General features: G+C 41.4%; 1 protein-coding gene across 5 annotated transcripts in view; it reads left to right on the top strand.

Annotated features, from left to right (window-relative positions):
* The window catches only part of ASPH (aspartate beta-hydroxylase), a 145834-nt gene that overhangs the window by 86215 nt on the left and 36921 nt on the right, over positions 1-22698 (top strand). For all 5 annotated transcript variants that reach the window (XM_048507294.1, XM_048507291.1, XM_048507293.1 and 2 more), the window contains 4 exons: positions 12347-12382; positions 16414-16499; positions 18943-19029; positions 20524-20674. In XM_048507294.1, the coding sequence (XP_048363251.1) occupies positions 12347-12382; positions 16414-16499; positions 18943-19029; positions 20524-20674 (360 nt within the window). The remainder of the gene's footprint in view (positions 1-12346; positions 12383-16413; positions 16500-18942; positions 19030-20523; positions 20675-22698) is intronic.

The following is a 22698-nucleotide window of genomic DNA, read 5'->3' as shown; positions in this document are numbered from 1 at the left end:
AAAAGAGCCAGAGCCCAGTCCTTGTCTTGAGGTCCATTTGAGGAATTTATATACTAGCTCTAGATTGTGGCTCTCAGGCAGAGCCTTGCAAAAATATATCCTGTATGCATATAAAAGTGGTTATTGCTTTACAGTTCACACATCTGTGACAAGTGATGTCATTATAGAGTTCTCTGCATCCTGAAGCACAATAACCTGCCCACCTTCACTCTTCCATAGGGAGTTTATTCCTAGCTAAATGTCAGGCAGCAAGAGACACCAATGTACAAAACATGAAGTTGGGGAAATGGCAGGTGAAGTGTCACCTGCACATTGCCTGAGGATCTCTGCGGAGTAGCTGAAAAGCAAAGAAGCCTCTGTAACAGCAGTAGCCAGGAGCAGGTCATTTGTGAAGCATAACCCTTATAAAAACTTTCAGATCAGATTAGTTTTCTGAGCAGCTTGCTGGCATTCTTTGCGCTTATCAGATTCCTGCATTGCCCTCACCAAATTGTACCAAGCGTTGTTTTACATTTATATGTTTACATCTCAGTGTATAGATGTTGTCTCATTTAGACTCCGGGTGAAGATGTTGTTTTCTTAACAGCTTCGTTCATATGTCTATCTTACCTGTGGATTAGGATCTTAGCGTGGGAACAGATTGTGCTTCTGCATTTTTGTGTCACAAATAACTAGAGTTCATTTTTGGCTGTGATTCTCCATGTAGGAGGTAGGAGTGAAGCACGTGCAGAAGTCTGGCAGTAGTTTCATCCATGTCTTTATTTAGCTGAGATTAAGTACGGGTGTCTGAATGCAACCCTAAACTTCGGCTTAGTTTTTTTTCCTATTTCTGCTAACATTTTTATATTTGCTGCTATGAAACTTTTAATAGAATAGAAAGCAAGATAGAAATATCGTAGTTATCTATTGCTATATAAATACATGCCAAATAAAGAGATAGGTGAATGAAAGAGGGTCAAGAAGGATGGCTGGGAAGTTTAGTCATGCATGAGAAGAAAAATAAAAGATGAATATTAGGAAAGAAAGAGCAGGTTTTTTTAGACTTTTGCTTAGAGCTGAGGATTTGAAAGATTTTGCTTAAAGCTGAGGATCTGAAGTATTTGACAGCATAATTAAAGGAAGTATATCTGCATTACTTTGTGCTGCGGGTTGAGCAGCTGAATTATGTTAGGGTCAAGGCCACAGTTTAGCCTTTGCACTCATAGCCAATAAACCATGTTTTTGACCCTCTTTCCCTATTTATCCCAGTGTGGATTTTCTAAAATTTACCAGCCCGAAAATGTGACAGATAGGCAAAAGTTCTTCCCCTTTCTGTCTGTCACTAATCCCCCATATGGTTGTTTGGTGTTTATGCAGAGCAGCTAATAGCCAGTCAGGACCCATGGAACTGGAATGGAAGGGGCAGATGACAAACGATGGTGGAGGGAGAAATCAGTTTGAGCCAGATAGATTTTGAGCCCCTAAGAGTGAGGTTTGCAGAGATCTTATCTCAGGAAATTCCATTGTCTCAGAGCATAGTTTAGGGCAGTGGTGGCGAACCTTTGGCACTCCAGATGTTATGGACTACAATTCCCATCAGCCCCTGCCAGCATTGACTCCCTACTAATTTATAAAAGCCCTCATTCTTAGATGGTTCCATTGGTGTGTGTCTCCAGAAAACATGCTGAAAGGTGTTCACCTGGGTTCTTAATGACCTCATTATTTACAAGTTGGGATGCTTCCTGAGCAAGTATGGGATCGTTAAAACATGAGTGTAATATGTATACAAATCTTTTAGAAATCTGAGTAGTCAGGTACACTCTTGCATCTTTTTCAGCCATAGTCACAGGGAAATGTGCTCATTGCTAGGGACTCATAGGTGGAGCTACGGGGGGGAGGGGGTATTGCGCGTTGCACTGGGTGCGCACCTGGGGGGTGGAAAACACAGAGTGCACACCATGTGCAGAATGGCCCAGCTATGCCTTTGTTGGAAGTTCACGCTTTCTCCACCACAGTGCAAGTAGCTGCCTGACCCTCGAATGCACTTAGGATATTTACAGGGTGGTCATATGGCTCTCCCTGATGTCCATTTTTGACACTGTTCAGTGGACGTTGACACCTACAGGGAGGCTTCAGTGGGCTATGCAGTTCTGCAGGCATTAGTCAAATGGACAGCCTAATGCCACTGCCAAGCTACTTCAGCTTGTTAGTCTACGAATGTGGGGCTGCACAGAATACCATGAAGATGAAATACAGAGTTGCACTTCCATGTAACTGTAGTTCCTCGAGTGGGTTTCTGTGCAGACACACATCCCTCCCTCTTACCCTGCTGGGGGCTGCTATTTTTTACTGCACTGCAACTGGCTTTCTAGGACATACTTTCTGGTCTTACTGTAGCAGCACTCGAAGAACTGAGGGAATAGCACTTGTCCCCCTTCCATCATGTGACCATCTTCTCTCCCAAGGGAAGGGAGAGCAAGTGCTCTTCAGAGCTGCAAAGCAGTCAAATCTTTCTGTGGCAGACCTGTTCAAGCACACAGGGCTTTATAGAAACCCACCCAATGAACTACAGTTACAGGTAAGTGTAATCCTGTATTTCATCAATTGTCTTCTGTGTAGACATACATCCTGCTCTCTTTTCCCCACAGTGGACTACTGTCTCTTTTTATGTTTCTTTTCCATGGCAGTAAAGGGAAGAGTGCTCTTCCTGTCTCTTTTCACATGACTGCTAGGGCAGGAAACCAGCCCACTCTTGGCTCTGCAGGAAAGGAGAGAAGCTTCAAAGCTTCTAGAAGCCTTCTGGACGGATCTCCATGGCCGACCTGCACAGTCCCCATGTGTGTCTGCACAGAAGACACTCGATGAACAACAGTAGCAATAAGAGCAACTTTGTATTCACCATCTCAAGGGTTTTAAAAGTGTGTCTGGTTACTGCTCTTTGAACAAGGCCAGCAGATTAATTGTTACATATAAATTGTTCTGAACAGTTTTCTTGCCTTACATTCTTCTGAACTTCCTTATCCCAGGATGTGAATAAAAACTATTTATTTTTCCTATTTCCCTCATGTGTCATATAAATCCTTAGGGAAGGGCAGGAACATAACCCAGGCAGTACCAGAGGGAAGAAGAACTCTGGTGCCATTATAACTGTAGCAGGCAGCAATACTAATTAAGCTGTGATAATTTCTCTTACATATGCATAACTGACCTCATTTGTCAGTCATTTGAATTCAGTGTGTGTGGTAGAGATTGGGATAGAAACCAAACTGTCAAACCTCTACTATCGCATGATTTAAAACCCCAGCCTTCGCAGAAGATAACTCCAAAGGACAGATCACTCTTGTGTTTTGATTGTTGGTGCTCCCTGCTAGTTACTCAGCATATTGACCTTGGTGTTTGAAGTTGTATTGGCAAAAACCCTTGGTCTTCTGCTAGTCTCAGCTGCCGGACCTACAAAAAAGAAATCTGGAGCCAAGTAGGGAAAACACAGTGGAAGAAATGATGACCAAATATACATGGGGTCAGGAACAAGTGTAGCCTGGCATGAACATGTTGAGGCTGCGGGGGAGAGATGAGGTTTTGGATCCTAAAGTAGCTAAGCATGCAGGTATGCTTCTTGGTTTGGCTGCAGGGCCAAACAGGTTTACTGCCAGGCAGGCTGATAGTTATGAATGAGCAGTATGAGTGCTATCATACATTTATACCTTTATACATGTATCAAAGTGGACAGGAAATAACTAATATTATTTTAAGAACAGCTAGGGTAAATTACTGACTTTGCTATTTCTCCTAAATTTGGAAAAAGAATGAGGGTTGTGAATGATTTCCTCCTTGGCAGGATTGTCATGAGACTCCTGTGTCATTTAAATTGACTCTCTAAGCAGTATTTCTGTTCAGTTGATTTTCCCATTTGGCTCTTAAAGATCAGCAATTAAATTTAAGTAAAACCATGTGTGAAATGGTTGCTCAGATGTACATACAGCTTTATTGAAAATGGTTGAGTATAATGAGACAGGCATGAGGGTCTCTAATGAGTTGACAGCGTATGGTCACTTGTCTATGGTATTAATTATTTTTTTTAAAATAGTGTTATTCACATGGTAAACCTACATCCTTAGTTAATAAGAAGTGAATAAGTGTATAACAAGAAGTATGCATGTGAATAATGATCATGCTTATAGTGCCTTTTGAGTGTTCAAAATACTGCACACAGCCCTTGGGGTCATTTTGCATTTTGCAGCAAAGTGGGAGGAAAAAAGAAGAAATGAGGACAAACAATATCCCCTTGTTTATAATAGTAGTTTTCAGAGTAATTTAAGCACAAGAAAAGTCCCACTCTCACATTCTAATCACCATGGTAGAGAAGCTTGTCTCTGAATAGTACTAGGCTAAAAATGCTTTAGATTATATTTTTAAATATGTGAGGGTTTAAAAAAGAAGAGAAGGTGAAATATCTTGCAGCAAGCTTATAACAAATGCATTCTTATTCATGCTTATAACATTTAATGTTTCCATAGACAAACTATTTGCTAAACTTTTTTCATGGAGAGAAGGAAAAGGAGACAATATTAACAGCACTTCTTAGCATTTTTTAATTAGTGAACCATAATTATTTCCAAATTCTTTTTTAAAGTATATCAATATGTTGTTATATGTTAAATGATTGGCTAGTTAATTTTCAGTTGCGTGTTTGTAATTTCACATGCAGATGGAAGCATCCTTTTCTCTTCCCTTTTCCTTACACTATAACAGTGGTGGCAAACCAATTGACTGGTGCCAGAGGTGGCACTCAGAGCCCTCTCTTTGGGCATGTGCAAACAGAATGCCCCCCCCCCACACACACACACCTAGTCTGGCCTGGGCTTGATTATTAGCATTAAACCTAAGACCTAGTTTTGGGGAAGCAGTGTAGGTAACCCTGTTAAGCACTATTAAACCCCACTGATTTTCATGTGAAGAACTAAAGCGCAATCCCTTACCTGGGAGTAAGCTCGGTTGCTGGCAATGGGACTTGCTTCTGAGCAAACCCTCCTAGGGTCATGATTCACCTGTTGGAAGAGTTGCACAGTTGCTTCAAAGCAAAACCACCGACTACCACCAAGCTTACTCCTGAGTAACGTGCACCTCAATGCCAACAGTTTTTCTAAACTAAAACCTCAGTATTCAGATTAAATTGCCGTGTTGGCACTTTGGAATAAATAAGTGGGTTTTGGGTTGCAATTTGGGCACTTGAAAAGGTTCGCCATCACTGCACTATAACATGTATAAGAAACAGAATCTAATATAGAAGTCTGTGAATGAAGCATATCTGGGCAGAGAAGATGAGGCTTCAGTCTCAAAAGCAAGTTTATCCTTTTTGCGGGCTGATGTGCGTAAGGGCTCGCTTGGCCCAAGAAAGACACAACACAATTGACTGGAATGAACTCGGCTGCACCCCATTTTATACATTGGTGGAGAAGCTGGGCAAGCATGAGGGGCACATCAAAACCACCAGGCAACAAGTGTCCCCAGGCAGGCAGCAAGCACGCTGAACCCACCACTGTCTCCGCACCAGAGATGAGGAAATTGGGACAAGAAGTTATTAGATGGCATTTGGGCACAGGCCCATTAGATATCACCCTTTCCTACAAGGGGTAGCGGGCTCACGAACAAAGCCACCGCAGCTTGCAATACCGAGCCCTCCACCACCCCTAGACCACTTATGGAGGCCTCCAGCTGAGGGGAGGTCTGGCGTTCAAGCTCCGCCCCCAAAAAGGATGTGCTCCAATGCCCAAAACCACAAGGCTACAACAAGAAAGAAAAAACAGAAACAACAACCAGAAAAGTTAACAGCATGAATAAATATCACAAAGTGTATAACATCTAAACTTTGGGTGGGAGGGAGGGATCCTCTCTCAGTTCGCCTGCAAAAGAGGCAGAGGCCCGTTCGGCACCACCTCTTAAAGGTGCGCCTCACAGGCTCCCTGATCACGTGACAGGCCCCTTTCATGTGACCATGGGGCCTGCCGGACTTCAATTGTCCACCCCACGCAGCCAGTCGCAAACGCAGGCCCGGTTGAGTCCAGGGCTGCTGCTTCTAATTGTGTTTTCATGTACACTTCTGTACTTTTTCCTACCCATGTAAATGGCTACCATTTTCCTCTATTGGGGAATATTACACTTGAGTCAGTGTAACAGTGAAGAGAAAGCCTGCCCTTAGCGCTTGTCACTGGCTGGTCCAACCTTCACTGATATTGATAATCTTCTACCACATGTTTCAGCCATTATGACAATTGGCATTTTTCTAGTGTGTGAATTGTCCATATGTACATTTATGAAGTACAGTTCAATTTCTTACTTGAGTTAACACAAAAAGTCTGTTCTCCTTCCTTCTTCCATAGATAGCAACTTTGTGATTAATTATTCTAGTTAATAATAAAATATTTTACCTAATTAAATATTGTTACAAAGTTGCATATTATTATTAAAGATTACTTCTAAAATAATTTGTATCTTGGTTGGTCCTCTAATTTAGATTTCCCCTTATTTTTTCAGATACTTAAAGCTTCAAAAAGACTGTCCCTACAGCAAGAGGACCAGCCTAAACCATACTCCACACAAGGGGAGCAGATGCTTATTAGAGACCTTTTACGATGTAATTAACCAAGCAGTTCAGAAACCTGGGGAACAAACAGCAAAAGCATTTTCACAAGAGATGCAGAGAAAACATTTTGTCTGGAATGTCTCTCTTGTGAATGTTGTTAGTATGGTAGACAAAGCAATAGAAAACCATTTTTAAATTGAATGTATATTCTGGTCAATGTAGATTTTACTTCCATTCTATAAATACAATAAATAAAAGAGCCATTTGTGAAACACCTAAGAACTAAAACATGTAACATTCATATGACATATTAATATACCTTTACCATCCACTTAAAATCCTAATATACATTATTTTTATCATATTTAGTATACAAGATGATTCTATTTTCTCCCTAGATTAAGCATTTGTTAAATATTTTATATGTCGTAATTGTTAGTATGCTATTTATAATGTAGCAGTAAAGGATTTGGGATTTTAATATATGTATATATCTGTGGATACATTCAAATTTGGATGCAGTTATGTTAGCAAAGCTTAAAAACAGGACAAAGTAGCTTTGGGGAATATTTTCATTTATTGTGGTGACCACTAACTAGGATAATAGATCTGTGAAATATTTGCTTGGACTTATTCATATACTTGTTTCGTAAATGATTTTTCTGTGTGAGCTTCGACTCACTTTAAACTATGTGCAGTGCAACAAATACAAGAAAAAAACAAATAACTAATTTTGGTTTATAATAGATTACTATTATTTTTTCTGGCTCCCTCTTCTCATAATGAACATTGAATATTAAAGAAAACTTTGGCAGTATCTAGAATGAATATCCCTGAAATCCATCTCTCAATGGCAGGTTTTTCTTTTTTTCCAATGGGCCCAGTGATATGACAGCCACAGTCTCAGTGAACTGTTCATCAGCAAACCACTGAAATTAACTCTGTATGCAGATGCCTTCCTGCAACCCATTTTCTCAAAAGCAATCCTTCTCTCAGTTATTTCCAATTACAACTGTTCTCAGGATTTGATTGGGAGAAAAGCAGGATATAAGTATTTTATATAAATTAATGTTAACTTACTTGCTTTACCAAAAATAATAGTTATAAATTGAAGGCAGTATTGATTACTAAAGCCCTTATTTCACTGATGAACTCAAAGATGGTGTGTTAAATAATTGTTGCATGGGGCTGTTCCATTGATTTGTGCCCTTTAGTTCAGGCCACATTAATTATTATTAATTATTATGTTCTTTTTCAGCTCAGGAATAGTTTTTTGTGATAATGCTTGTAGAAATGAACATACAGATTCAATTTAAATCAAGAGATTAATAGGAATACTAAAATGATATACAATCCACAAAATATTTAAGAACCTTGTGATGTACCATTGAAGTCAACTGGGTTGCTATAGGAGCTTTGAGAATATTTTTCTTGTGAACTGAAGCCAATGCTTGAACATAAAGAATTAATTAAAAAAAAGAAAACTAGAAACATTAGGAAGAAATTGTGTTCCATTAATTTTCTATTTGTGAGAATCCAAGGTATTAATAAGAGCTCAGCAAAGTGTGAGTGTATATATCCTATACTCCTATGGAATGATTCCTCCCTGCATTGGTGTCCATTTGTGCACAGAGAGATTTGCATAGGGCATAAAAAGTCATGTTCCCCTTCCTCCCTCACTTCCTCCTCATAAGCACTACTCAAGATGGTTGGGAACAGGAAGCTTGTCTATGCCTCCTGTACCCTCGTCTAGCCTTTTCACGCTGCTGAATCCTTAGACTGGGATGAGGTATGTGAAAAAAATGCAAAGTGAAGGGATCATATGGTAGGTATTAGACAGGGTCATAGTTCAGAGGTAGTATACTTGCTTCACATGTTGCAGGTCCAGGGCTCAATCCCTAACAAGAAGAATGAGAAGAGGAGTTGTGGATTTATACCCCCCCCCCTCTCCTGTAAGGAAACTCAAAGGGGCTTACAGTCTCCTTTCCTTCCCCCACAACAAACACCCTGAGAGGCGGGTGGGGCTAAGATAGCTCGAAAGAGCTGTGACTCGCCCACAGTTACCCAGCTGGGGTGTGTTGGAACGCACAGGCTAATCTAGTTCCTCAGATAAGCGTCCACACCTCAAGTGGCAGAGTGGAGAATCAAACCCGGTTCTCCAGATTAGAAGAGGAGGAGTTTGGATTTATACCCCCTTTCTCTCTTCTAAGGAGATTCAAAGGGGCTTACAAACTCCTTTCCCTTCCTCTCGCCACAACAGACACCTTGTGAGGTAGGTAGGGCTGAGAGAGTTCCAAAGAACTGCGAGTAGACCAAGGTCACCCAACAGAAATGCAGAAGAATGGAAGCAAATCTGGTTCACCAGATAAAACTCCACTGCTCACATGGAGAAGTGGGGCATCAAACCTGGTTCTCCAGATTAAAGCCCACCTGCTCTTAACCACTACACCACACTGGCTCTCTTTTGGTTCAGGAATCTTTTGCTTCAGAAATAGTTCATATGATAATGCTTTTTGGGTTGTGTTGTGCAAGTCCTTTCTCTCCTTGAGGGACCTCAAGAATCTCTGATAGTTCTGTCTGCTCTAATGGAGTTGGGTTGCCAGCTGATTCTGGGAACCCACTAGGAGAGTTGGGGGAGGCCGGGCAAGGATTATCTTGCTTCAGGCAAAAAAAAACAGGCAGTGATGTCACTCTGCCTGGATGATGCTCTATGATTGAGTCTGTCTCCCCTAGTACTGAGTTAGATGGACCAAAGACAGCTTCGTATGCTCACAAGCCTCTTTTCCCCTGTATTTGCTTGGCCTGAACACCAATAGGGTTCAGTAATCCCCATAGGAATCACTCCACTCTTGGGCACAGCATGTGTACAGGGAAGGGTCATCCCCTATGAATTTACACTATCAGGAAGCAATATGCCTCTAAATCTATTGATGTCTGTAGAGGCAAAGTATTATTCATGGGAAATTGTGTGTTTCTGAATGACAGAGCAATACTTTTTTATAAAGCCATCTTTCTAAGGACACTTGAGTGAAAAATAAGACTGTGTTTGGCTAAATGAACTGTTTTGTACATTGATAATATATTTTTAAAATGCTGTAATAAAAGTATTTCTATGCTGTGATCAAATTTTTAAAATGCTTATAATGATAGGAGTTTTATGATAATCGTGTTTACACAAGTGTGCCATGGTGGACCAGGTTAAGGGGACTTGATGTACCTTCTGTATTATTGTTTGGCTGCAATAAAAATACAGAAGAACATTTCCATTGACTGAGTCATTATTTCATGAAATACAGACCTGTATCTCCTATTCATCATTTGTTTTTTTTAAATCTTCAGTAATGTTATTATCAAGAATGTGGATGCAGAAAGCTGTGTTGTTTGTGTGTGGGCTTTATTGTGTACTTAAATTACAGTACCAATACCAATACTTGCCATTAATTGTTCAAATTTTAGGGGGGTGGGATTTCATTTTGGTTTTTTTACTGTGAAGAGTTTTATTCTATGATCATGGAAACTATTGTAGCATCAAACAAGACAGAAATCTTTTTCCTTTATGAGGCCACAATGTATGACACTGTGACACCATCCTTCAACTTTGTTTAGTTTAGTTAAGAAATGGCATCAGTATGCATCTCGTTACATTTTATTTAGGTTGATGCTTATACAAAACTCAGGAAAACTACTTGGCTGACAGTGCTCATTTTAATTTTGGATTTAAAAAAACAAATCTAATACAAAAAAAGAGCTGGTCAACATTCTATGCTGTGAGTTCCCAGGTTGTGTTACTTTATGCTGGCAGGGGATGATGGGAACTGTAGTCCATGACATCTGGAGGGCCGAGAGTTTGACACCTATGCTTTAGGGCAAACTTCATGTTATCTGGAGTTTTGTACTTCTTTTTCCTGGTGCTACTACAGGAACTGATTTAAAGGAGGAAATCAGTTCGGGAGGGGTTATTAACTCTGACACCTCCCACCCTGCTGCTTTTTATCACTGTCGGAGGAAACAGCATCTCTACATTTCCCCAGTCAGCAAGGTTAAAGCAGTTTGGGGTGATGATTTCCAATGGGCAAATGGTGCCAAAGAGAAATTATCCCTCTGTCCTGCCACAGTCTCCCCTTTTAAGCTGCACTATGTTAAGACAAATTGTTGGGATAAAGAATCATGAAACTGCCTGAGGTTGTGCCCTTAGAAAAGTCAAAACTTGTGAAGATCACAGGTAGCTTCTAGATTCTGATTGTGCTGTGGCCCAAATGTTGACTGGACTTGGGAAACACACATTCAAAGGCCCTTAGAACACTCACTGGAGCAAGTTGTTATTGATTAGCCAGTCCTAATTCACATAATTCTTGTGAGTCTAAAAATCTTCCCTGAGTTTAATGGTAGGTACAGTACAGATTTACTTAGATATAAAGGCATCCAAAGTACTGCCAATCGACACATGGGGAGGTAAGTCACTACACAGAGAGTGAGAAACAGGAACGCTGAAAGGGTATACAAGGCTTTGAGGTATAGTGAGAGGTGGCAACCCCCTCATAAGTGTCCTGTGCTTTTTGCTGGGAATCTTGTTTCCTAAATAAAGTTCATCCAGTTATCTGAATAAAGGTTCTTTTGGTCTATAGCAGGACACAACATGGCCATAAACTAGAAGTAATGGCACAGTGCATTGTGCAATTTCTGCTTTAGCTTAGAATGTGGAACAAGAGTGCAGTTCCTTCAGCCAGTAACTACCGTGCAACAGCCTTCAAGGTTATGTGAGGCTTACCAGCAGGTTGGCATTTTGACCAGGAGTGCTTCAAGGCAGGGATTTGTATAACTCTTATATCCACATGTGGGACACTGGTTGCATCAATCAATCAGTCTTTATTTCAGTCAGAGACCAGCATAACCACTGGTTGTAAGAACCAAACCATGAAACAGTGAATAGGAAAGTATGTTGCTGAATTTTTTTTAAAAAAATCACTGGGCTGACAATTCTGTATCCCAAAAAGAGTCTACTGCTGGGTGGTGGGGGAGGGGGGAATAAATCTGTAAGGTAACTTGAGGTTATGGTTGCTGGCAAAAATCTCTCATCAAAAACAGGTAATGGACTGAGAATATGATAAATAATGGTTTTGAAGGGTATATGGAAAATCTTCATACTTTACACATCACTCCCAGCATGAGTCCCTCATCTGTAATACGAGGTGATCCTGCTGTTTACTTTAGAGTGCCAGTGTTATTCGCCCCATATTGTAAGGATTATAGTTGTAATATAAAGAGTGTCATACTGGTTCAGATGAATAGTTTCCAGCAGATTGTTTCCAGCAGAAAGCACAGAGGTGGATTCTGCATAGGCCAAAAACAGAGGTGTGAAAATGGTGTAAACCCTTTCACACTGTTTTCACACCATTGTTTTTGGCCCATGCGGAATCCACCAAAAGAAGTTCTAAAGCTTCCCACTGTTGCTACCTTCTACCTTTGGATATTCAGAAGTCTGTCACTTTTAAACATGGAAATCCCTCTCAATCATCATGACTAATAGCTATTAACAGACCTTTCCTCCATGAATTTGCCAGTTCTGCGCCAAATAATGTGATATACTTTGAACAGTGAAAGCAATATACAGATGCCTATGGTTAGTACCATATGGACATCAAAGCTGAACAATACTATATCTGGGCATAGGCTATCTAAAAATAAGATACCATGATCTTGGGATAGAGAGAGACTTCCTTTGTGCATATGCTTAAAAATGGGGCTTTTGAAGGAAATTTAAAAAGTGGTTTGTATGTTTTCCAGGGCAAGGTAAAAAAGAAGCTCAAAGGAAAGAGGCAGGTAAGGTACTGCAAGCATGTGTTACACAAAATCTACAGCATCTTCCCTGGGTCCAGGATAGAGTGGAGATGGAACAAGAGGCTGCTTGTCCCGTTGTGCTGGTTTTTGGACCTTTATATTGCTGTTTCACAACCTCATAAGCCAAAGATGGCTTCAGAGTCTCGGCATGTGAGAGGAGAGCGCTCTGATGCTCCATATATTTCAAAGTTTTAAAAGTCATTGCAATCTAGAAGGTTCGTAATAAATTCACTTAAAATAAGTTCTAGCAGGAATTTTCTGTGCATTCTATAGTGCAGCAGCTATGCTGATCACTGTAAAAATATGATCTTATTCATACAATCCACTTCTATTGTACTGAGTCCCCAGTCATTTTGTTTGATAGTTTTGGCATGGATAAAGGGAACAATGAACTGAATCAGAGATGGGTGGGGATGGTAATTTCTTTTGATTCCTCCATCTAATGTCAGCCCAGGCATACATTCCATGTCATTCTCAGAAGCCTCCCATCCTCACAGGCAAAACAGCAGTTGTAGGGTGAGGGAAATGGCTGGACTCCATTTTGAAGCTCCAGTCATAGTTGTCAGGATCCAAGTTATTTTTTATCATGAACCAACCTTCTGAGGATGAAGGGGTTGGTAGAAGAGAAGCCAGAAGCAGAAGTCAAAGGTTGAAGCCTCTGGAACCAGTTTAGGAAATAAAGAGATCACAGTCAAAGAAGCCATCAGTACAAGCAGATACACAGGAGGAAAGGGTCAGCTGGAGATAATGAATTGTTAGAGCAAGAGAGGCAGACAGGAATCTTGTTATATAAAAGGCTAGCTGTGGTGGTGGTGATTCACTTCCAGCCAATCATCATGCACAGCCCACTTCCAGTCAATTACCATGCACATATGGCTTGGGGATGGGGTTTACACAGAATGTATGAAAAACAACAAAAGAGTGGAATGTGGTGGGTACTCACTCTCTTGTGTGCTCACCCTCCCCCCCCCCCCCCAGTGCTGAATAATTATAGTTACTGTACCATCTGCAGCTGTCAGAGGTGGAACAGGCACAGGGGTCGGCTGCTCCCTGTGGAAGAGTCACAACTTCTGGAAGCCACAACTGTGCCATTAACTATTGTGTGGCAATACACATGTCTAAGAAGAGGAACAAGAGTCCAGGAAGAGGAGGAGAAGGACGAGGAGGGAGCTTTGTTCGCACAACAAGGTTATTAGTTAAGCAGTAAAAGAGCTTGCATTGCAGCTTGTTAAGGAAAGAGGCTCTGTGAACTGGAAACAGAAGAAGATTTGAAAGGCAGTTGGAAATCCAGATGGAAAATGTTATGTTTCCCTTACAGCCCATTCCAGATTGGGGGGGGGGGGAGCTTGGTGGTGGCTGGCAGCTTGGTGGTGCCTGGTGATGGCGTAGCGAAGGTGGTGCCAATCTGCCTCCAATGGAACTCCAAACAGCATAGCAAGCAGCAGAGAGAAAAAAATCCTCACTGCCACCCAGACAAATCCATTGGAGAAACAGACTTATACAGTGTGTTATCGTGGCCTAAGTCTGAGGGCTACATCAGGGATGTTCCTGGGCCAAAAGCCTGGTGGAAGCCAACTAAAGTCAGCTCCATGCTGGGATCACCTGCCCCCTGCCATGATGGCATCCATCTTTAGGCCAGGCAGGTTTGCAGGCAGCAGGGTCTTCTAGGTCACATGTTACTGGCCCCTTCCGCACATGCAAAATAATGCGTTTTCAAACCACTTTCACAACTGTTTGCAAGTGGATTTTGCCATTCCACACAGCTTCAAAGAGCACTGAAAGCAGTTTGAAAGTGCATTATACTGCATGTGCAGAATGAGCCACTGAGTTGTGTGGTGCCTGCCCACCACCCAGTTTGTCATTTCTACCAATGTAGGTGCCATTTCCACTGGTGGTATGGGCAAACGCACTGGCACAGCCCCATTCCAGTTCCAAGAGCTACTTTGTCCAACTATGCCCTTCTCCCCCCCAACAGGGCTGTAAAGTATGCTTGTGCTAGACTTCTTAATCTTGGAAGATTACAAATTCCAGTTTGCCATGATGTCCTAGTGTGGACTCCTGAAAAATTGGTTTCCTCCCACAAACCAGGACTCTGAACCATGTTTTAATCCCTGCTCAGATTCCAGTTTATAAGGAGGAAAACAACTGTAGGTTTCTGTATTTGGTCGTCATAGCTAATCCTAGAAAAAAAAAAGTGGAAAATTTTAATGTCCGTTGTACAAGGAGCGAGTATGTGAGGGCATGATTGTTAGGTCCGTACCCATCACAAAAAACCCCCCAAACCTTCTGACATCTGAAAAATGCCTTAATGTTCCAGATAAATATTACTTAAGAGGTTCATGATTAGTTTTGCATGTTCTCTTCTTGTGCTTTTCCTAGTGTGGAGTGCTAATTAGATATTATGGTGGCCCCTTGTCCACTGCTGAAAACAGCAGTCTGCATCTCCCCTGATTCCATATAGCGCTATGAAATGTAATACCAACATCACCAGTCTTGAGTTTTCCTGTGCCCAGTTCTCAGTAGCAGGGAAATTAGAGCTGTAACAAGATTTTGTAAATTTTGAAGAGGGAAATGCAGGGGAGGCTTCTGTTTTTGGTAGCCACTAATAAGCTCTCTTGATTTGTCATGGCCAGCATTTCATTCTAAAAGCAGCAAAGTAGCATCACTGCAGCATCAGGGGAGATAACTTATTTCAATATGTTTTAATGGCGATCTTGTTATTTAAATCATGCTCCAGGAAAATGCATGGATTATGCCATGTTTTACAAAATTGCTGTCTTAATGCATCTTGGCTCTTTCTTGCTACATGTTGTGGCCCTATTAATATCAGCAGAGGCAGGAGCCTGTCTTTCTGTTAGCCCAAGAACGTGCAACCATATGGTGAATTGCCAGCACAATATCCTGAAGCATATGGGTGTTCTTGGAAGGAGTCCCATAAAAACATGCCTTCCAAATCTTGGGAACTGTGATCAGCTCACCTTCACTTTCTGTTTTGCACATATATTGTCTTTTCATGATAACTGTCATAACTCTGTAATGCTTATATTTAGCTAAAATAGTTCTGACTTCTATCTGCATTACTGCGCTTCTGGGCTTTCCCTCCCTTCACCCACACTCCTGCACCCACACCAGGGGTTGATGAGCATTCAACGAACTGCAGAGATGCCTCAGATATCACATCTCCCAATGGCTTGTAATTGACTCCAACTGCTCTGATTCGTCAGACTGACTGCAATAGCTGCTGATTAGGAAAAGGGCACAAGGACTTTCAGTTCCTGGCCAGAAGCTGTTGCATATGCTGTGACCTGTTGCTGTAAACTGTAAATGCAAAAAGTTTATAATTTGCTAATTGGTTTGTATCAGCAATATAAAAGCTTTGGGGCTCACCATACACTTGTCTTGCTAGCATTTGTAAATTGTGTATATGTATATACACAATTGTGTATATGTATATACACACATACATACATATATACACAATTGTGTATACGTACATACATACATACATACATACATACATACATACATACATACATACATACATACATACATACGTGTGTGTGTGTATGTGTATATATATATACACACACACACATATATATACATACACATACATATATATACACATACATATATATACACGCACACACATATATATACACACACATACACACACATACACACACACACACATATACACACACACACACATACACACATACATACATATATATATACACACACACACTCATACACACACACACACATACACACACACATACATACATACATACATATATATTGTATGTATGTATGTATGTATGTATGTATGTGTATATGTATATGTATGTATGTATGTATGTATGTATGTATGTATGTATGTATGTATGTATGTGTATATATATATATATTGCTTTATCATATATAGATCCTGTATTTCATCAAAGGAAATCCCTCAGTGATTAATACTGAATTCTTAAGGCGTCTATTATTTCTCTTTACTATATTTCCAGCTAAGAAGAAGAAACCTAAGTTGTTCAATAAGTTTGATAAAGGTATTAAAGCAGAGCTTGAAGCTGCAGAGAAGCTGCGTAAAAAGGTAAGGCTGAAATTCATCTGAGCTCAAGTTTCTGGGACATCAAAGATTAAAAGATGGTCGACAACAAAATTCTGGCCAGATACAATCTTAAGGGGTACGCTGCCATTATCCCATAAATTTTGCACTGTAGTCCCATGCAAAGGCATACTGGCATAAGGCAGGTCATGCCAATTATAAGAGATAAACAGATGTGTGACAAAGGTAGTGGACAAGTGCTACAAACTGTGAACAAAAGATGCCATGTCTCCTACCAGTGCTTCAGATCAATCCCCTATACACACAAACACACATACATTTAATCTTTGTATCTCTCTCCCTCCCAACTTGGTTCAGACACAATGGCAAACAGAGATTGTCTTTACATGAACAAGCCTGGAAGGGATTGATGGTGCACTCCCTGATCCCCAGCTCATTGTGGCAAGCTAATTAGTTCCAGTTTGCTATTAATCTGAACCTATATTATTAATCTGAAATCTATTAATCTGAAATCTATAGCTTGTGATCACCTTGAAACCAAGGCAGAGCAAAACATCTGTGTGGTTTCCTCATATCAGTGCTGTTTAGAGAAGCATTCACAAGACATCATCCTCTATTTGTCCTGTTTCCATGTTTTCCTCACTTGCTGCCACCTTTCCTTAATATGATTAAATATAATCCTTTTTTTTTTGGAAGATTGCAGTCAAAGCAGTGCTGGGATGTCTTGTGGGTACAGATATGAACATTTCTTTAAATTCCATCAGTGCCATATCTTTATTTTAAGCTTTGCAATGAACATTCCTCACACTGGTATCTTTCTAGAAGCTTTCAAAAAAAATTGGTAATACCTATATCCTACAGGATTACAATGCCATGACAATCTGGATTCTGTCACTATTACTATATCCAGTGTTAATTTCAAAAACTAAGTCTGGTCCTTTTTGTTCCAGAGTTTTAAGGGGAAAGGTACTGACAGCATACTTTCTCAATTTTGAAGCAAAAAGTCTAGAGACTTCCATTTTTTCTAAATGAAAGAGTGAATTTGTACCTTGGTATGATAGATCATTACAGATATTACTGATTTTAAAAACCTGAAGAAGTCCTCAGGTGGTAGAGGATCGGATAGCAGTCATGGAGGACTGAGGCAAGGAAAGTTTGTGTGCAAAACTTCCATGTGGATGTGCTGTTGCCACTGTGAATACAGCAGGATTCCAAATTGTGGTTTGTGTCCAGTTAGGGATTTCAGTTTGTGGAGCAAGTATATATTATCGTTAAGTGGCCCCCAGTACAATCATAAGAAATTGTATGGGGTTCTAAGTCTATTGAAGTTAACAGTCTTCTTCAGAAGGGTGTAGCTGGGTTTAGGATTCCCCTGCCAGTGATTTGGAACACTATTTAATACTTTTGAAAACTGTGATTTAGTTGATAACTAGCAGGACCCGGCCACGCGTTGCTGTGGTTTATTGTGGTGAAATGGGAAAGGACCAGTAGCTCAAATCAATTGCAGAAGCCAGCAGTACGTGCTCATGGAAACGCGCAGGCTGATATTGTGCGATGTCATTGATGTGTGTGCCCGCATCCTCCCTCACTTCTCTTCCCTTGCATGGCACCCCTCCCCCTACCTCCCTCCCCTTTCCCTTTGCTAGAGTGGGTGGGTCATACCTAGATGCTGTGCCCCCTCCCTCCCCTCCCTTGCATGCCACCCCTCACTCTCTGTCCCCTCCCTAACTTCTGTTCCCTTGCATGCCTTCCCCTCCGTCCCTTCCCTCTCCCACCCTCTCTTCCGTTGCATGCCACCCCTCCCCCTCCCTCCCTTCCGTCTCCCTCTGCTAGGGTGGGTGGGTCATATCCAGATGCTGGACCCGCTCCCTCCCCTCCCTTGCATGCCACCCCTCACTCTCTGTCCCCTCCCTCAATTCTCTTCCCTTGCATGCCTCCCCCTCCGTCCCTTCCCTCTCCCTTCGCTGAATGTGTATGAGAGTAAGTGTGTTGTGTGGTAGCAGTGGGTGAGGCACAGAGAGTGAAAGATACCTGCGTGTGAGGGGGGAATCCCACCTGACATCTCACACGGCAACATGTGTATGTGTTTCACGTTAACTCAAGTTATTCCCTATGTACTGTTTTCACTGTTCATATCTGGCCATCTGAGCGAACATTCTAAGGGTGACAGTTATACACAGGCAGCTTCATGGCCTGGTGCGCCAGGGAAAATATGTTTTACGTGGCTCAGGTGTGTTATCTGACAGTGGCAGGTATGTAAGAACACAGTCGGGGGAATGAGTAAGTGTCTGTGAAATTTTCAGAGCGTTTGGACCAGCAGGTGCGGGGTTATTCTCGAAGCAACAAACACATGGTTCCATTTTTATATATATAGATAATGCTAATAGTTTACCTTCTCAATGGATTCAGCAAATATTTTCCTAACAAATGCACAAATTATTTCAGATGAAAAGTATCTGTCTTTCAGGGGAAAGCAGAAGATGCTCTGAAGGCATTTGAAACATTAGTAAGCAAATATCCCACAAGTCCACGGGCAAGATACGGCAAAGCGCAGGTAAAAAGTGACCAAACCAAATGGAAACACATGTCTGGTTATATAGGTGTCTGTTTCCATTCTGTACTTGAGATTGAGTCTTCTTTTCAAGTGGTGGTGATAAGCCTTCATTCAGGCTAGGGTGAGGGTGGTATTTTTATGTTTGCTGAGCTGATCATATGCATATGAATCACTACCACATGCTAAACCAGATCTGGATTTTTAAAAACTTGACCTGTGTTTTTTTTATATGGATACAATGAAGCCTGTCCAGGCTCAGATCTGCAGAATGTTATATGCACACAATTGGTTCAGCACAGATGAAAATGGCCTATCATCTCCCTGAAAGCTGCAGGACATAAGAGCTCGGGAAAGAGCTCCATAATCTTTTGCTGTTCTGAGTCTGCAAAAGGGATCTCATACCTGATAAGGCCAGGATACTTCCCTCTGAGCTGTTAAAATTGCAGATGGTTATCTGTGTCTTACTTAAGGTCATGACAGATTTATTCCTGTTCCCTTAGCAGACTCTCCATTTTGAGAGAGGGGAACAGGGGATATTAATAGTACACTTCTCTTTTCTATATACCTCCTCCCTTCCCTTAGCTTCTCCTGTTACTTGTGGTTAAGCACAGCATACCTGGTGTTATATTCTAACATGCCGCAGCATACGCATCCCCAAAATAACATCACTACACACCCTGTTTTGCTTGCCTGAAACTACAGGATTGAAATATGAGGATTTTACTGTGTAATTACTTCAGTAACAGCCATCTACAGGCAAAAAGTCAGCAGTCTTCACTTTATAATCCCTGAAACTGTTAAAAAATCCATTCTACTAAAATTTGAAAGGAAAAAAGATACTACTTTTGAACAAGCTAATCTATGGAAGATCTCATTTTATTTCCTGCAATGTGATGAATGGATTTGTTAATTTAAAAAAACCCCAAAGCAAAACAATGCCCAATCTGTGGAATGTATTTCTATATGTACTTTATATCCCACTTTTCTGGGCATCCATAACTGCTTACAGTTTTATTCCATTTTATTCTCACAACAACCCTGTGAGGTTGGTTGGGTTGAGAGTATGTGACTGGCCCAAGATCACCACAAATTTATGTGGAAGTAGGGATTCAAAGCTGGGGCTTCCAGATCCTAGCCTAGCACTCTACATAAGCATATGACAGAGTTGTCAATATGCCTTTTTGTTAACTGTTGTAGCTAGCTATGAAGTCTTTTCAGCTATGAAGTCTTTTCAGTTGTTAAATATCTTTCCAAACTGTACATTTTAATGAGTTAACAAAATTATATATTGGACTAATTGTAAACGTGGACTACCAGAGATGCTGTTCATCCATTTGACTTGATTTTGAACTTGTAGTTATTTAAAACATTTCCTTTCCAAAGCTCAAAATCAACTAGTAAAATTGCCATAACTGAGGTATTAAATATGTTTAAGGGAAGTGACCTACTTGGTGATCATTTGAGTTGTTATTAATGCTTTATGATCATACCCAGAGTGAAGATGACTTGGCTGAGAAGATGAGAAGCAATGAAATGCTGCAGAGAGCCATCAGCACCTATGGAGAGGTTGCTAGTCTACCCAGTGTCCCTAATGATCTGGTCAAACTGACTCTGAAACGACGGGCAGACAGGCAGCAATTTCTTGGTAAGGTTTAGGAACTGTTCTGACCCACAAGAGAAGTCTTCAAGAGTCCAAAAGATCTTACTGGAGCTAAATGTTCACTCCTAAACTCTCTGAAAATGCTGATGTTGGATTGTCTCCAGATGTTGCTTTAATATATTTTAGCTCTGAATATTGTCTGCCAGTGTCCAGGTGGGGTGGGGGATGGGTACAAACAGGATCTCAGGCAGTTTCCGCATGGGCGGAATACAGTGCCCCAGGGATGGCAAAAACAGCGTCCCTGGGGAGGCTGTCGAGCTCACACTGCCCAAGTGGCGCGGAAACGCCCCTTTTCAAAAGTGGCACCTTCCACCTGCTGCCATGAGAACGGAGCGGATGGAAGGCGGCGTTCCCCTCCCGCCTTCCCCAACTGGCTTACCTGCTCCTGCTGGCTTCCATCTCGTTGTGGAGGCCAGGGGCACACACTCCTGGCCTCCGTCTCCAGAGCCATCGCTCTGGCCAGGGGGGCGTGTGCCCTGGCCTCCACCATGCAACGGAAGCCAGCAGGAGCAGGTAAGCTAGTTGGGGAAGGTGCAGCATGTGCGAAGGCTGTTCCTTCACCTGTGCCCCTACTGGACCGTCTGTGTGAACGATCCGGGGGGGGGTGTGCATCAGCATAATTTATGCCGATGCACCCCCGCTCAGCACCCATGTGGAAAGGGCCTCAGAGTCCATAGCATTTGCAAGTCCGTTGCCCCCATATAGGGATCAGGTTGATCTGTTCCACTAGTGAAGGTGCTTTCCTGCAACAGAAACCACTGTCACAAAATACTCTTTTGAGATTCCCACTTCTGCATAAAGATCTTTTCACTGAAGGAAAATGCTCCATCCTGATTTGTTTGTATAATATCAGAAACACGACAGAGCTATTTCTGTAATGTATGTCATGCCATGGAAGCTCACTAGATGACTTTGCTCACAGTCAGCCTAACCTACCTCATGGGGTTGTTGTGAGGATAAAATGGAAGAGAGGAGCATGATGTACTTGCTTCAGAGAGTTGTCATGTCAGTCTGTTAAATTTGAGTCCAGATTTGAGTGCAGTAGCAGCTTAGAGATCAACCAGATTTTCAGAGCATAACCTTTCGAAAATCGAAGCTAACTTCCTCAGATACAAGTTGGACTCAAGGGTGGAATAAGGAGGGGAGGCTGCAACTGTTTTTGCCCATGAAGCTTGGTCATAAAGAGAAAAAAAGCATATGTGTGTCTGGAAGGCACAAAACTCCAATTGAAAGTCTGTTTCAAAGTATGAGAACGTTAGGTTTAAACTTTCACATTCGGTACGAAAATGTGAATGTTGCTTCAACATTTCTCACTCAAAAAATGGTATTTGATGAAACTTGGTGAAAACTCAGCATTAGTATTTGTGAATATTCATTTCAGGTGTAGATACATCTCAGTGTTGCATGTTATCACCTTTTTTGTCTAACTCACAATCTGTATCCCATGAAAAAATATCATTACATAAATAAGTACCCACCCAGACTAAATGTTTTAGTGTGTAGTCATAAAATGTGGCTCCAATGTTAGTTTTAAAAACATGTACCTGAAAACTCATGAAATGTGGGGTAGAGGATACAAGAGTCAAGCTTAATATGCACCATCCTTTTAAAACCTACAAGGGTTTGCACCAAGCATCTGATTTTCCTTTCCTGCTCTGCATTCTCTTTCTGTTCCCTGGCAGCACTCACAATTTCCTCCCTTTTCTTGCGTCCTTCTCTCCTTTCCACCACCAGCCAATCTACCTTTCTCTGCCTCCACTTCCCCCCCCCCCCCAGCTGCATTCTGTACCTAAGAAAACTATGATCCACTTGTGTGGTGTTGGGTGCTGAGCCAGGTAGGGAAACCTCAAGGATTTTTTGGCGAGGGGACCCATCACTTTCCCCTGTATCCCCCTCACACCATTTTGTTTTTCCCTCCTCCTGGCAACCCTACTATCATCTCCTCTTTCTCTTCTTCTACCTTTCATTTGCCTCCCATCTTCAGCTTTACTTTTAGTTTTATTTTCAAC

This window comes from Sphaerodactylus townsendi, linkage group LG09, assembly GCF_021028975.2.
Source record: "Sphaerodactylus townsendi isolate TG3544 linkage group LG09, MPM_Stown_v2.3, whole genome shotgun sequence".
Classification (NCBI taxonomy): Eukaryota; Metazoa; Chordata; class Lepidosauria; order Squamata; family Sphaerodactylidae; genus Sphaerodactylus; species Sphaerodactylus townsendi.
Note: the sequence above shows the minus strand (reverse complement) of the source record. Positions and strands in the feature narration are given on the sequence as shown.